A 16,447-nucleotide genomic window follows, 5' to 3' on the forward strand; every position below is an offset into this window, starting at 1 on the left:
AGAGAGGTGAAAAAGAATCCAAGGATCATCACCAAGGCCATCCTGGTGAATCTGGGCTCTGCTGGTGGCAATGTCTCAAGGAAGACAATCCAATGGACACTGCACACTGCTGGGTTCCACTTCTCCAGATAAGGCACACAAAAGCTCGCTTGGCCTTTGCAAAAGCTCATCTGGACAAAGAAGAAGACTTCTGGTCTTCTGTGTTATGGTCAGATGAAACAAAAATGTAATTGTTTGAGAACAATGATGTTTCCTTCATTTGGCGTAAACAAGGAGAAGCCTTCAACCCAAAGAACACCATCCCCACTGTCATACATGGTGGTGGGAACCTAATGCTTTGGGGGTGTTTTTCAGCCAATGGACCAGGAAACCTAATCGCAGTAAACAGCACCATGAAAAAAGAGCAATACATGAGGATTCTCAACGACAACATCAGGCAGTCTGCAGAGAAACTTGGCCTTGGGCACCAGTGGACATTTCAGCATGACAATGACCCAAAACACACAGCAAAAGTGGTGAAGAAATGGTTAGCAGACAACAACATTAACGTTTTGGAGTGGCCCAGCCAGAGTCCAGACTTGAATCCAATTGGAATCTGTGGAGGAAGCTAAAGATCAGGGTGATGGCAAGAAGACCCTCCAACCTGAAAGATTTGGAACTCATTGCTAAAGATGAATGGGCAAAAAGCTGGTCTGCAATTATAGGAAGCGTTTGATTGCTGTAATAGCCAATAAAGGCTTTTCTATTGATTATTGAGAAGGGTATGAATAATTTTGGACTGGACACTTTTTGCTCAAATGTAAATAAAAACTGAGAAAAGTGTTTTTTTCCACAATAATGCCGCTTGTACATCGTCTTATTATCTTTTGGGAGACACCTATGTCATTTCCCGTCCAAAAATTACTTGCTGGTTGAATAAAAGTAACTTTAAGTCAAAATTTGCCAGGGGTATGAATAATTATGTGCAGCACTGTACCTGTGGTAGAGGAGAGTAACATTCATCTGTCCTTGTCACACATCAGACACGTGTGTGGTGTAAATCCCTGGCGAAAAAATAAAACTCTGTATGACTGGAGCTACATAAGGAATCAGTGCCTCCTAACATCCTGCATTCAGTGTAAGAGTAGAAGGTATTTTATAACCCATTCTCATGCTCTGGGGGGAAATCAAATTTTCTGAAAAAAAAAATAAGTGCGAGAAATTTAGCATTTTTCTTTTTGTTGATTCTGCGCGATAAAGCTATCGAATGAAGCTAATCTCGGTTCTAGTCTGCTGACACCTTCCCTGCAGAAATCTGTCAGCCTCGAATTTCTGCGGCGGATCCCCTCGTAAATGCACCTCACCCACGATGATCACAGACTTGCTAGTTGTCAGCTAAGTAGCGGTCTGTTTATAGCTGTTTTACCCCCGGCATATGTACAGTGCATGTAATGACTTCTTCATCCTGATCCCTTCATTACTGTTTTGCAGGGCTGACATTGTGGCATGGCTTCCAGCATCCGCATTCTTTGTGGGCATTATTTATGCAGGTTCCAGAGCCCTGTCAAGGCTGGTATGTAACATTGCAGTGTGTTCTGTACTTTTTCTCCTGGTTTCCAGCATTTAAAGGGGACCTAAACCTTTTGCTGAAACTGTGGCAGCACTTTCCAGAGCTCTCTGCACCTTCGGGTTTCAATATTTTATAATCTGCTTTTCCAGCACGTGGAGTACAGATCCTATGAGCTTTCTATGGATCTGTATTCTGCATGCCAGAAAAGCTTAGCAGTGCTGATGCAATCCAAAGGTGTGGAGCACTCTGAGGAGCACTGCTGCACCTTCATGGTTTCAGCAAAGGTTTAGTCTGGGTTTTATAACATCTCGTACATCTATCACTTTCTCTGTCCGTTGCTTAAAGGGGAGTTCTCTGGGACCTGCACCTATATCTAGAACTGGGGAAGGAAAAATGTGTGTAACATGGAGTCCACTGGAATGAAAAGAAGCGCTGCAGCTTTAACTGAAGGCAGTTTCACATGAGCATATTCAGACGTGCTCCATGTGGGGGCAGTATTCCCAGACTGACCGCTGCTCCTCCTCATAATTCTTTAGGATTCTGTGAATTCTGTTCCCACTGCGGGTCTACTGAACTATACTCCCATAATGCGGTGAGTACAGTTCAGTAGATCCACGGTGAGACAGAAATTCACAGCATTATAATTCAATAAGATGGGGGCGTGGCCTGGACGGGGAGCTGAATGGCCGCATAGTGAAGGAGCGCCCTACAGGCATCCTGCTGAAGCTACATAAAAAGCGGTGGCCCACAAACTAACTGGCTTCTACTAGCCTCTACAGCAGGCATCCTCAAACTGCGGCCCTCCAGCTGTTGCAAAACTACAACTCCCAGCATGCCCGAACAGCCTACAGCAGGGCATTGTGGAAGTTGTCGTTTTACAACAGCTGGAGGGCCGCAGTTTGAGAGTGCCTGCTCTACAGCCACCCCACGCTGCAAAGATGCCAAAACGGGGTAAGAAAGACGCTCCGAAGCTACTAACGGCCTTCTTCTCGTCGATGAGTAATGGCGCCCGCGATCCCGCAACCGAGAGCAGCACCGCGGCGAGAGAAGGCAGACCGCAACAAGAAGGGACGGAAGATACGCAAACCAGTCCCTTAGAGGATCGGGATGTCCAGTCTCCCGTGCGCTCGGAGCAAAGCACAAGGGAAAGAAGTGCTGGCTCATCCCTGGGCTCTCCACATGAGAGTTGGACACAAGAAGCAACGCACGTGCTGAGAACTCGACATTGCTGCAGGCAGAGCAGCAGAAGCATGAAAAAACGACTACACAAGTCATTTCTACCCCAATCTCAACCACAGCAAGTCCTGCTAAACAAAAAGCAAGGTGGGAAACTACTTTATTGAGTCAGGGTCTAAAGAAGGAGCTCCTAGAGTAATGCAAGAGGATGAGCTTGCCTCTAGAACTACCTCAAATAGGGCGATCACAGAAGCCTTTATGATAAACGCCATGAAAGCGTTAAGGCAATCTATTCAAAAGGATATCACAAGCGCACTCACACATCTCAGCCACGGTAGACAGTCTAGGAGAGCGCACTGACCATATAGAAACAAAAATGGGGGAGTTTTCCTCGCACACAACGAGCTGGTGAATGCTTATAACAACATATCAGAAGAAATGGAAGCCATGAAATCCAAAATGGCAGACTTAGAAGACCGCAACCGCAGTAATAATGTAAAATCCCAGAATCCGTGTCTCCGGCCAATCTGACCAAATACATCCAAAAGCTGATCATCACAGCACTCCCACATGTCACAGATAAAGATGTAATCATTGACAGAGCACACAGACTTCCAAAGCCTAAAGCCCTACCAGACGCAGTGCCAAGAGATGCAGTAGCAAGGATTCATTTCTATCATATAAAGGAGCAGCTTATGCATGCGGTGAGGAAGAAAGGCAAGCTTCCGGATCCATTTCAAGATGTCCAACTATTCGCAGACCTCGCTCAACACACCCTAGCAACAAGGAGAAAACTTCTTTCTCTCGCCAAAAGTCTTCGCCACCATGAGGTTTCGTACAAATGGGGCTTCCCTATGAAATTGTCACCAAAAATGGCGACCAACATCTTATCACCTCCTTGGAAAAAGGGCTCCAACTGCTACAAAAATGGGGACTTTAACATCCAGAGACAGAACCTCCTAAATCAGCCGCCCTGCCATCCAAAATTCCTAAAGAGTGGAGCTCGGCGTCAAGGAACATGTGAGGCCTAAATATGCTACTTTTAAATGCAGGACAATGTATTATGTTTCTTCACACCTTCCCCAGGGTTTGTGCAGTCTCATTTACTGCTCTTTTTTGTTATACTGGTTTCTAGTATACGTTATGTTTTTAGTTTAAAGGGGTTCTACAGTTTGTTTAAACTGATGATCTATCCTCAGGATAGATCATCAGCATCTGACCGGCGGGGGGTCCGACACCCGGCCCCCCCGCCGATCAGCTGTTTGAGAAGGCAGCGGCGCTCCAGCAGCGCCGCGGCCTTCTCACTGTTTACCGCAGGACCAGTGACGTCACGACTAGTATCAACTTGCCTGAGTGGGGCTAAGCTTCATTCAAGTGAACAGAGTTTAGCCGCGCCCAGGCCAGTTGATACTAGTCGTGACGTCACTGGGCCGGCGGTAAACAGTGAGAAGGCCGCGGCGCTGCTGGAGCGCCGCTGCCTTTTCAAACAGCTGATTGGCGGGGTTCCGGGTGTCGGACCCCTGCCGGTCAGATGCTGATGATCTATCCAGAGGATAGATCATCAGTTAAAACAAACTGCAGAACCCCTTTAAGGAAGAAAACCTATCTTGGCCGCATTGGCCCTTCGCTGTGACTCACAAGTGGCTGTTCGGCAAAGGCAGCCGAACTATTGTGCATAAACGCTGTCAATCACAGCGAAGGGGCAGGGAAGGGGGCGTGGTTAACGTGACTTGAAGCAAGGAGGCTTCTGCCTCCGTGACTTCAAGCCTGACTAGAGAAGTGCATCGGCAGGGGATTAAAGAACGTTTTTACAGCTTTTGCTTCATCTGCCTGCAGGAAGAAAATGTTCCTTACAAACACACTGCTGGCTACTGTCTGGTACTGCTGCCGGCTTGGGATGTTTGTTGGAGGTGACAGGTTCCCTTTAAGAAAAAAATAGCTTTCCCAAATTTACTAACAAACATATTTTATATAATATATATATATATATACAGTACAGACCAAAAGTTTGGACACACCTTCTCATTCAAAGAGTTTTCTTTATTTTCATGACTATGAAAATTGTAGATTCACACTGAAGGCATCAAAACTATGAATTAACACATGTGGAATTTATATACATAACAAACAAGTGTGAAACAACTGAAAATATGTCATATTATAGGTTCTTCAAAGTAGCTACCTTTTGCTTTGATTACTGCTTTGCACACTCTTGGCATTCTCTTGATGAGCTTCAAGAGGTAGTCCCCTGAAATGGTTTTCACTTCATAGCTGTGCCCTGTCAGGTTTAATAAGTGGGATTTCTTGCCTTATAAATGGGGTTGGGACCATCAGTTGCGTTGAGGAGAAGTCAGGTGGATACACAGCTGATAGTCCTACTGAATAGACTTAGAATTTGTATTATGGCAAGAAAAAAGCAGCTAAGTAAAGAAAAACGAGTGTCCATCATTACTTTAAGAAATGAAGGTCAGTCAGTCAGTCAGCCAAAAAATTGGGAAAACTTTGAAAGTAAGGGCTATTTGACCATGAAGGAGAGTGATGGGGTGCTGCGCCAGATTACCTGGCCTCCACAGTCACCGGACCTGAACCCAATCGAGATGGTTTGGGGTGAGCTGGACCGCAGAGTGAAGGCAAAAGGGCCAACAAGTGCTAAGCATCTCTGGGAACTCCTTCAAGACTGTTGGAAGACCATTTCAGGGGACTACCTCTTGAAGCTCATCAAGAGAATGCCAAGAGTGTGCAAAGCAGTAATCAAAGCAAAAGGTGGCTACTTTGAAGAACCTAGAATATGACATATTTTGAGTTGTTTCACACTTGTTTGTTATGTATATAATTCCACATGTGTTAATTCATAGTTTTGATGCCTTCATAGTCATGAAAATAAAGAAAACTCTTTGAATGAGAAGGTGTGTCCAAACTTTTGGTCTGTACTGTATGTATATGTGTGTGTATATGTGTATATGTATGTATATGTGTGTGTGTGTGTGTGTATATATATAATATACTGTGCTAACGCTCCAAAAAAGAAAGCTGGAGTAAGCATAACCATAAGAGACACAGTTACATTTAAGGAAAAAGAGCTGATAGTGGACATTGGGGAAAGGTATATTGCCCTTATATGCATCCTCTTACTATACTAAATGTCTATGCACCTAACTCCTCGCAAATTGCGTACTTGACTTCAGTTGTGAAGAAAATAACACCCAAAATAAAGGGCAAACTGATTGTATGTGGAGATTTTAATATAGTGGCAAATCCACTCCTAGACTCCACGTCCAGGCGCAGTAGGCCTTCCCCTGGTCTAGACCCATGGTTGAAAAAGCAAGATCTGTACGATCGGTGGAGATGCACGCACCGTAACGAAAAAGATTTCACATTTTACTCACTTAGACACCACATCTATACTAGGATAGAGATGTTCATTCTCTCTAAGTGGGTCTTGCCAGATATAATGTTATGTACAATCCATACCATTACATGGTTAGATCATGACCTTATATCTATGGTGGTGCGTACTCCTGCCCATCCAGTGAACACATATATATGGAGGCTCAACCCCTTTTATACTGTCCATAGACAATGTCAAAGAAAAACTCACAACAGAGCTGAAAGAATTTTACTATCAATAATGCCTCTTCACCCGATCCCTTTATTCTATGGAACACACAGAAGGTCTAGAAGAGAGGTCTATTAATTCAACATGCTGCACGTTTCACAAAGAATAGATTGATGTAAATGGTACTGCACGCCACTAAGATTAGCCAAGGTATATCCAACATCTTCACCTTACTGCTGGAGAGGATGTGGAGGGGTGGGTTCTCTACTCCACATTTTTTGGTCATGACCTAGACTTAAATCGTTTTGGGAATCCGTCACGGTACTAAAGCAAATGATATGCCCCGAGGTGGATAAGCTTGGCGCTCTTATTAATTGGCATTGATTCAGTAACCATTAAATGTAGAATTATAGTATGTCATATAATGCACTCCGCCAAACTATTACTCACTAGAAACTGGAAAAAGGCGGCTATACCTACTAGAGAAGAAACTCAACACATGGTGTCCAATAACTATCTTCATGAGCGTATATTAGCCTTGCAGAGAGGTAAACTTCTAGCATTTAATACATTTTGGTCTAAATGGGGATCCCTGTTTCCAAATATAATGACCTGATTTGGGGCATATCTGAGGTGGGTGATGTGGGCAATCAACCTGTTGCGCGACATGACGTATTGAAAAGATACGAATGTTTGACTAACTAAACAATAAATGTATCTACGGTAAAATACACATTCCACACTATCCATTGCATACGCTTATCTCCTATGTTCTTCTGTTTGTGATCATGACACCTCATGATCTAAGTTATGTATTTCTCGAGTTATCTGCATTTCAGGCGTATCATTGCTGAAATATACTATATCTTATGTAGCATCAAGATACAACGAACGACTATATGGGACAAGGTCCAAAAATAAAACACTTCATTAAACTTGTAGCATTTGCATGATATATACAGGTGATTGTCAATAGATGAATAACTCATGCCTTTCCTGTTGTACAATATATGTAACTAATGCTCACTATCCTTGTATCATGGTGACGTTTATACTTTGTATTGAAAATTTTCAATAAAAATTTAATATTTAAATAATTCAATAAGCTGCTGTGAGTTCACTTTAGAGGAGCAGTGTTCAGTCTGGGAAATACTGCTCCGACATGGAGCATGACTGAATACGCTTATGTGCATCTGGCCTAATAAAGAAAAGCATAATCGAGGGACTTAACACCATCATGTCCTTAATAACATTCATAACCTCATTTAAAAAACAAGAATCTGACGTGTCCCAATTAAACTTCTGTTACACCTGACAATTGCTGTTGCTACCCGTAGAAAGCTGCATTTAGCTATACATTTCTTCATGAAGCGGTCAGTTCAGTGTTAACATGAATGTCCTGCCATGTAATGCATGGTGTTACTGACAATGGTTGTGGAACCACTGTGGGCGATTCCTGATTGCACTGTCCTGGTGGTCCCCTGGTTTTCATCCTTTAACCCCTGTACAGGGATCTGGTGTTCGCTGCAGGAGAGCCACCAGGCTGCTTCCTTTCAGAATAGTCCCAGTGTATTTGGGACCTGACACATGGGGGTCAGAGACACCGTTTCAAAGCACAAAGGGATCAGGCAATACACATAGTCAGAACCAGACTCGGGTCAGACAGGTAAAGTACATGTGAATCCGAGAAACAGGACCAGGGCAGGAGGCACAGGGTCAGAATCCAAGCAACAGGCAGAAGAACAGACCAGAGTAACAGGCACAGGTCAGGTCAGACAGCTAAGGGAGTCAGGTAGAACATGGTCCACAGACCAGATTATAGCTCCTTTACACAAGTTTCAGATCTGTGTGTAACTGACCCTGTAGTCTGTTCTGGCAGAGGAACAGCCTGCCAGAGTTACCTGGATCCGCCTAGCCGGATACTGACGTTCACCTCCGGACCCCATTGACTATAATGGAATTCGGCCGGACAGATACTGGTGTATGCAGAGGTTTTTTTTCATGGCTGAAACCCTGCACTCATGAACTCATGCCAAAAACCGTCTGGATCCTATTGCACTGTACAGAAGGAAAATCCAAGCACGCTGCTCGTATCGGTGGAAGGATTGCGGTACAGTGAATATAGATTGTTTTATTTAATTTTACTAATTAAATAAAACAATCTATGCTAACCTGTACCTCAATTCTTCCACTGACACGAGCAGCGCGCTTGGCTTTTTTTTTTTTTGTACAGTGGATCATCATGATCAGGTGCTTTAGGCTCTGATCTCCAGCACTGAAGGCCATGGTGTTTTACCTATTCTGGGTGTTTGTGTTCCCAGCACAACATTGATATGTGAGCATAATCTGCTACGCGTTCAGTATATGCCCTGCTTCTGGTGTCACTCTGCCAGAACAGCCTGCTGGATCAGTTAAACACAGATGTGAAACTCTCCTTACAGGCTATACCAAGCTACAGAGACCAATTGCTGACCTCGCTTCCTTGCCTGAGCAATACAGCCGTACATTACAGGGGTTGTCTCACCTTAGACATTGGTGGCATATCACTATAGGTGTGTGTGGGACCTGCTCTTATCTCCAGGATGGAACTCCCAAAGTGAACGAAGGGAAAGGGATGCTCGCTCGGCTATTTTCCGAGCTCCCATAGTAATTAATGGGTAACACGATGTGCATGCGTGGTGTGCTCCTCTTCACTTTCGGAGGCCCTTTCTGAAGATGAGTGCAGGTCCCACCTCTGGTGATATGCCATCAATATCTGAGTTGATAAAGCTCTTAAGTTTGTTTGTTTGTTTTTGCAGTTTTTGAAGCCAAAACCAGGAGTAGATGAAAAGAAAAAGTTGCATCTGTCCTTAATATTTTCTTTCGTTCTATAATACTCTCATGATTTTGGCTTTAAAAACTGCATCAAAACTATTTAAATGTGTGGCAGCACCCCTAAGTATAATGTCCAGTGCACTTCCTGCCATGGCATCTGGTAACAAAGTCGTGTGGTATTGCCTCAGTCACATAATGCTATTAAGTATAGGGAATTGCAGGGAGAGAATTTTTTGGTACTTAGATATTATTTGTAATGTGTTTGGTTTTCTTTTCCCCATCTTTGTAGACCATTCCTGTATTTTTGACATTGCACAATGCATCTGAAGTTGTGACCTATGTAGTCCAGAGAATTTTCTTCAGAGAGGTGAGTTATTTATTTATTTATTTTTGTTTCTTTGATATTTTTTTTACCAAAAATTAAATAAATAAAAATGCTTAGTAGATAATCTAGTAAAGCTGCCACCAGGGACCATTTTCGATGTAGAAGTAGGACTTTACAGTTCTCTCGCATCCTGTAACAGACATCTTGCGTTACTCCACAATTTCAGAGACTCACATCCTCCTAGTTATTATGTAATCCTAAGAGAAAGGTGTCAGGGCTATAATGTCTGAAGAGGTAGTGGGCAGCAGAGCAAGGCACACATTAAGTAATTTTAGTGTTAGACCTACTTCTGGTTTCCAGTTCTGATCTCTGCTGTCATAAAGGGGATCTGTTTCTTAGAGGTGGCCGTAGTGGCTGTATTTTAATACCCATAAAGAAATGAACTGATATGAGGGGAAATCACAAAAAAGAAAAACTTATTTTCCAAACTTGCTGCCATGCAGAGAAGTAACCTCTCCTAGCTGCCACACCCCAATGAGTTGGCGCTTATAACCTGTCATAAATTAACTGAACTAAGCGTTCTGTCGGTTTATATCATTTGGAGCAGGATTTCTGAGTGAAAAGCTTAGTAAATCCTGATAGGACCTCTGGGAGAGGCAGTGAGCGCCTGATTACCCTGTCCACACAAAATGACTGACAACCTACTGTATACACACATTAATACAGGGAGAGTCGGTCTCTGTAGGCAGGATAATTGGGGGACTCAATGTCTCTCCTAGGAGTTCTGTAAGGATTTAGTTTAATTGCACACTGCGTCTCTGCTCTTAGCCTAATGTGTACTTTCATCCCTTAAAGGGAGTCTGTCACAGACATGATTTAAACTGATAATATAGCTCTGTGGGGCGCAAATACATAATACTGATGTACCAAATACATAATACTGATGTACCAAATACATAATACTGGTTTAGTTTTTCAGAGTCTCCAAAACTATTGTAAGTGCCCAGGGGCGATGAGTGTGCTGCAAGTGCCCAGTGCTCCGCCTTACTTGCGCCTTACTTCCCCCTCTGTATCATCTGGCCAGCTCTATATCCTTGTGGCGTCATTCTCATCTCCATTCACAATCCCGCGCCTGCACACAATCATCGCCGGTTCCGAGCATGCGCACTACATTGTCTCTGCCCACAGTGGGCATACTGATATGCAGTGCGCATGTGCCGGTTAAGTAACCGGTAAATGAAGTTACCATTAGTGTTATGTATTTGCGTCTCACAGAACTATATTATCCGTTTAAATCATGTCATGTAGGTAACAGACTCCTTTTAACGCATAATGCCGTTCATGTGTGGCATTATGCGCAAGGGATTGTATGTAGTGGGCTGCAGCGTTGAGGCTGCTCCATACATGGCGGGTACTGGCTGTATGGTACAGCAGGCAACCTGCCACAATGACTGCAAAAAGATTGAATAACAGTAATAAGAAAAGTCATACCTACCCCCGAAAACAAGTTATGGCTGTCAGAAAGTGGTGATGCAAAGAAATGTTGTAGTGTTTTTTTTTTTTTTTTTTTAAGTAATAAAACAAAATGAAAACTATACAAATTTGGTATCGCTGTAATCGTATTGACCCACAGAATAAGGACGTCATGTAATTTTTAGCGCACAGAGAATGTTATAATATCAAAACCCAAAAAGCCTTGACAGAATATATTTTTTTTATTTTAATTTTTTTTTCAATTTTACCCCCATAAAGAATATTTTCCCCCATTTTCCAGTACAAGACATGGTAAGCTATGACTCTTGGAATTTGGGGAGTAAAAATCAAAAATGAAAAAACCAAAATAGGCCAGGTCTTTAAGGGGTTAAAGTTTCCATAGGCCCCCTATGAGTGACTGATGATGCTGTATCTTTAGCAAGTCTCAAATGCTTTGTATACAGAGCTTTACTTTGATTTTGTTTTACTCAGAAATCCTTCTCCAAACCATATTAACCTATATAGTCATCTTCTCTTTCGCTACCACATCTTGCTGTCAGATAGGACAGCAGAAACCACCAGGTTTGTTTCTATGTGAGTATTACAGATGTAATGTGGGCTATGTATATGAAATGGGTTAATAGCTCCTATCCTACTTGAATAAATATATTAGGCGGGATTTATCATAAGGGGAATATTTAAAGGGGTTGTCCGGGTTCAGAGCTGAACACAGACATACCCCCGATTTCATCCAGGCAGCCCCCTGTTATGAGCATCGGCGCATCCTTTTCTCTGCACTACATTGCGCAGGGCAAAGGCATTTTATGGAGTTCCGGTGAAGTACCAGGCTCTCCATAAGGACGGCTATGCGGAGTGCTAGGCCCGGTAACGTCACTGGCACTAATGGGCTGACTTTAGTGCTGCCCTAGCATGTAAAACGACTAGGGCAGCGATAAAGCCCGCACATCGGTGCCAGTGACTTCACCGGGACTTCACACTGCTAGGCGGAAGCATGAAATGCTCTGATGTTCATAACTGGGGGCTGCCTGGGTCAAATTGTGGGTATGTCCGGGTTCAGCTGTGAACCCGGACAACCACTTCAAAGTTAGTCTTGCGTCTGCGTTGCCGTACTTTGAGCCAAACTTATCAGACGTTGCACATTGTTAATGTGGTGCATCTTTAAACCTTTCAATTTTGTCTAGAAATGCTACTTCACTTTTTTACACCACTCCCTACTAGAGTGAGATTACAACTTTTTTGTGACTTTAAAAGTCACAGTGATAAAATCTGAAGAGAAACTAATATCGCTAACCATGCCTACCTTCCTACTCACTTTTCTAAATGTGGGTGAGTGGTGTAAAAATGCAAAAAGTCACAATTAGTTTTTCACAAAAAAGCCCAAAACATTACAAAGAGCCTCATTTTGTGACTTTTTGAAGCCAGAAGTCTGGGCTGCAGGGCTTAACAAATTCCCTCCATTGTTCCTTCAGCTAAAAAGCTTCCAACAATCTATAATTGTAATTTCCTTATTTTTCTTTTGTCTTTTTTTTTTTATTTTTTATATTCAATCTGTAGCAGACTTCTTACAAGCGATTGTCCAGGTGAGTATCTGGACACATTTTTTTTAATTTCCAAAAATAAATAATCTATGATTGCTTGAAGGTGTTTCTGAGATGATGAAAATCCTGGATATTCCGTCAAATTACCTAAAATAATATAAAATAAATTGTTACATTCACCCTTTTCTTTAGGCGCTGGTCCATTACTTCTGCCAATTTTCTACACCCAAACCCTTCAACCTCTAACACCTGTGGCCGTACCCTAAAGGTTTTAGAGGTTGAGAGGGCAAAGTTTAAAATCATGGGGATGATTATCTGACATCATATGGTAACCTAAAAATAAAGCAATGAATCCAGCATCGAAGTTAGCAAATGTTGTAGGTTCCTTTATTCAGTATAGTACAGATCCATACAGTGACAGCATCACCTCAGTGTTCCAAGTGAACGTCTACGCGTTTCGAACAAACTAAGAACATGTTTGTTCGAAACGCGTAGACGTTCACTTGGAACACTGAGGTGATGCTGTCACTGTATGGATCTGTACTATACTGAATAAAGGAACCCACAACATTTGCTAACTTCGATGCTGGATTCATTGCTTTATTTCTACTATTTCACGGTCTTACCAAGGTCTCCGTGCATCAAGGAAGTTGATACAAGGGATAGAGACAGCAGGTGAGCTGCACATTGTTTACAATACGAATCATATGGTAACCTGTCTGAAATCCTGCTGTATTGTTTTTTTAAATAGGAAATATATTTAGTCATCATGTAACATTTCTGCAGTAATGTGCAATGATTCAACGCTTTTTTTTTCTCCCAGCCACAAAAAATTAGCACATTATAGTGAACCAGTCAACATGCAGGATCTCTGTATTTACAGGCATCTATATTGAATAGTACAGTGTACCAAAATGCTCTTTGAACTGTAAATTATGGGCAACAATTATCAGTTTCCTTTTACTTTTTTTTTTTTATTATTATTATGAAAAGCTTGGTAAACCAGAAATGCTGAGCATTGGAAGGCCAACAGCCAAACTGCAGAGCGCTCATACTGTAAACTTCCTCATTTGGAATACCAGCCAGATAAAACAACAAAAATCATTTCCTAAAATATAACGCTTATTAATCTATTAAAACTCAAAAAATCCCAGCAGGACCACAGCCCCACCCCCCAATTTTTTATTTTTTTTTAAATACTCCATTCCTTACCCTGATAAGGCGGCTATTCCACTTCAATTAGGGAAAGGAAAGGAAAGAGTAGTATTAATAAAGTTTACTGTATTTTTCAAACTATAAGACACGTCTAGGATTTAGAGGAGGAAAAAGAGAAAATATTTTTCATCAGAACCCAAGCTCCATCAGACCACAAAATCCGACTACCAAGCTCCATCAGACCCGGAGCCCCCATCAGCCCTCTGGTCGGAGCCAAAAAATAAAAAATTACCCTGATTGCTCCAGACGTCGCTTCCACTCTGCAGATCCTGGACTCATCGCTCCCTGGTCTTCTTCCGGCCCACACGGCACTGTGACCTGATGTCACACAGCGTCAGGTCATAGTTCGCGTCTACGTGCACTATGTCCTGACTCTGCATTGTGTTCTGACTGTGTACAATGCGGTGCCTGGAAAAAGACCAGGGAGGGTGACAACAGCCGGTGCAGCGCTTCCTGCCTCCTGCATAGTAATGACCGCTTCCATAATGGAAGTGGTATTACCATTCGGACTATAAGATGCACTGCCATTTTTCCCTCACTTTTGTGCATCTTATAGTCTGAAAAATACGATATATTTTGGGGAAGGTTTTTGTCGTTTTGTCTGACTGGTATTTTGAATCTGGTACTTTTCCTTTTCATTGAAGCCTGCTGATATCTGAGTGATCAGTTCTGTGAGTTAATTTTCCTCATTTGAAAACCTGTTGTGCAAATACATGGAACTCCCGCCTTAGCCGTTTAGCCTATTTACCTAAAAGGGGTTGTCTCTCCCCAGACATTGGGGGCATACCCGATGTAGTAGAGTTAACACTGATGCTTTCTGAGATGTGTTATCTAAACTAAGCAAACACCTTCAATTGCTTTTCAGTGGCTTTTGTTTCAAGATAACACGATGATTTAGGAGATTTGAGTTAAGAGTTTGAGTGCTAACCCTGCTACATCTGTATCTCTAGGATATGCCCCCAATGTCAGATACAGTGCCTTGCAAAAGTATTCACCCCCCTTGACTTTTTTCGTATTTTGGTGCCTCACAACCTGGAATTATTATGGATTGTTTGAGGATTTGCATCATTTAATTTACAGAACATGCCCATAACTTTGAAGATGTTGTTTTTTTGTTTTTATTGTGACGCAAACAACAAATAGGACAAAATAACAGAAGAAGTCAATGTGCTTAACTATTCACCCCCTAAAGTAAATACTTTGGATAAGTCTCTGAGCTTGCCACATCTTACCGCTGAGATTTTTGCCCATTCCTCCTGCAAAACTACTCCAGCTCCTTCAAGTTGGACAGTTTGCATTTGTGAACAGCAATCTTTAAGTCTGACCACAGATGTTCTATTGGATTGAGATCTGGGCTTTGACTAGGCCATTCAAACACATTTACATTTTCCCCTTAAACCACTCAAGTGTTGCTTTAGCAGTGTGTTTGGGGTCATTGTCCTGCTGGAAGGTGAACATCCGTCCTAGCCTCAAATCACGCACAGAGTGGGACAGGTTTTGCTCAAGAATATCCATGTATTTAGCACCATCCATCTTTTCCTCATCTCTGACCAGTTTCCCAGTCCCGGCTGCTGAAAAACCTCCCCACAGCATGATGCTGCCACCACCATGTCTCACAGTGGGGGTGGTGTTCTTTGGGTGATGTGATGTGTTGGGTTTGCGCCAGAAATGGCGTTTTCTTTGATGGCCGAAAAGTTGAATTTTAGTCTCATCAGACCAGAGCACCTTCCTCCATACATTTTGGGAGTCTCCCACATGCCTTTTCGCAAACTCACAATGTGCCTTTTTGTTTTTAGCTGAAAGTAATGGCTTTCTTCTGGCCACTCTGCCATAAAGCCCAACTCTATGGAGCGTACGGCTTATTGTCGTCCTATGTACAGATACTCCAGTCTCTGCTGTGGGACTCTGCAGCTCCTTCAGGGTTACCTTAAGTCTCTGTGCTGCCCCTCTCTGATTATGCCCTCCTTGTCCGGTCCATGAGTTTTGGTGGGCGGCCGTCTCTTGGCAGGTTTGCTGTTGTGCCATGTTCTCTCCATTTGGTTATTATAGATTTGATGGTGCTCCTGGGGATCATCAAAGATTTGGATATTTTTTTATAACCTAACCCTGACTTGTACTTCTCAACAACATTGTCCCTTACTTGTTTGGAGAGTTCCTTGGTCTTCATGGCAGTGTTTGGTTAGTGATGCCTCTTGCTTAGGTGTTGCAGCCTCTGGGGCCTTTCAAAAAAGGTGTGTATATGTAATGACAGATCATGTGACACTTAGATTGCACACAGGTGGACATCATTTCACTAATTATGCTGCGCTCGGCTAGTTTCAGAAGTCCCATTGAAATGAATAGGAAGCGCAACACACAAGTGCAGCCACCGCTCCATTCACTTCTATGGGGTTGACAGAACTAGCGAGTCAGCGCTCGGCTATTTTCGGTGCACCCATAGGGATGAATGGAGGGCGGTGGCACATACACATTGCGCCCTCCATTCTAAAGATAGGAATGAATGGAGGACGGCCGCGCATGCGGTGTGTGCTCTCCTTCACTTTGCGTTCTCTGTTCTAAAGATAAGTGCAGGTCACAGAAATGGGGTCCGCACCTATCAGACATATCCTAGCGATATGCCCCCGATGTCTGAGATGAGACAACCTCTTTAAAGTGAACTTACACTCCTGTGGAGCAGTGGTGCTTTGTAATTACAAGTACTCACTTCATTTACTTGATTGCAGCGAGTGCTCTTCATCACACTGCACTTCCGAGACAACGGGCAGTGTAATGAACTGGAA

General features: G+C 42.9%; 1 protein-coding gene across 2 annotated transcripts in view; it reads left to right on the top strand.

Annotated features, from left to right (window-relative positions):
- Nucleotides 1-16,447, top strand: part of TMEM241 (transmembrane protein 241) — a 141,508-nt gene that overhangs the window by 25,339 nt on the left and 99,722 nt on the right. Inside the window, exons 4-6 of one of the 2 annotated variants that reach the window (XM_040431905.1) lie at nucleotides 1,471-1,552; nucleotides 9,385-9,462; nucleotides 12,469-12,494. In XM_040431905.1, coding sequence (XP_040287839.1) covers nucleotides 1,471-1,552; nucleotides 9,385-9,462; nucleotides 12,469-12,494 — 186 coding nt within the window. The remainder of the gene's footprint in view (nucleotides 1-1,470; nucleotides 1,553-9,384; nucleotides 9,463-12,468; nucleotides 12,495-16,447) is intronic. The other variant, XM_040431906.1, reaches the window with a different exon arrangement.

The sequence above is a fragment of the Bufo bufo genome, chromosome 5 (genome assembly GCF_905171765.1).
Source record: "Bufo bufo chromosome 5, aBufBuf1.1, whole genome shotgun sequence".
In the NCBI taxonomy this organism is placed as follows: Eukaryota; Metazoa; Chordata; class Amphibia; order Anura; family Bufonidae; genus Bufo; species Bufo bufo.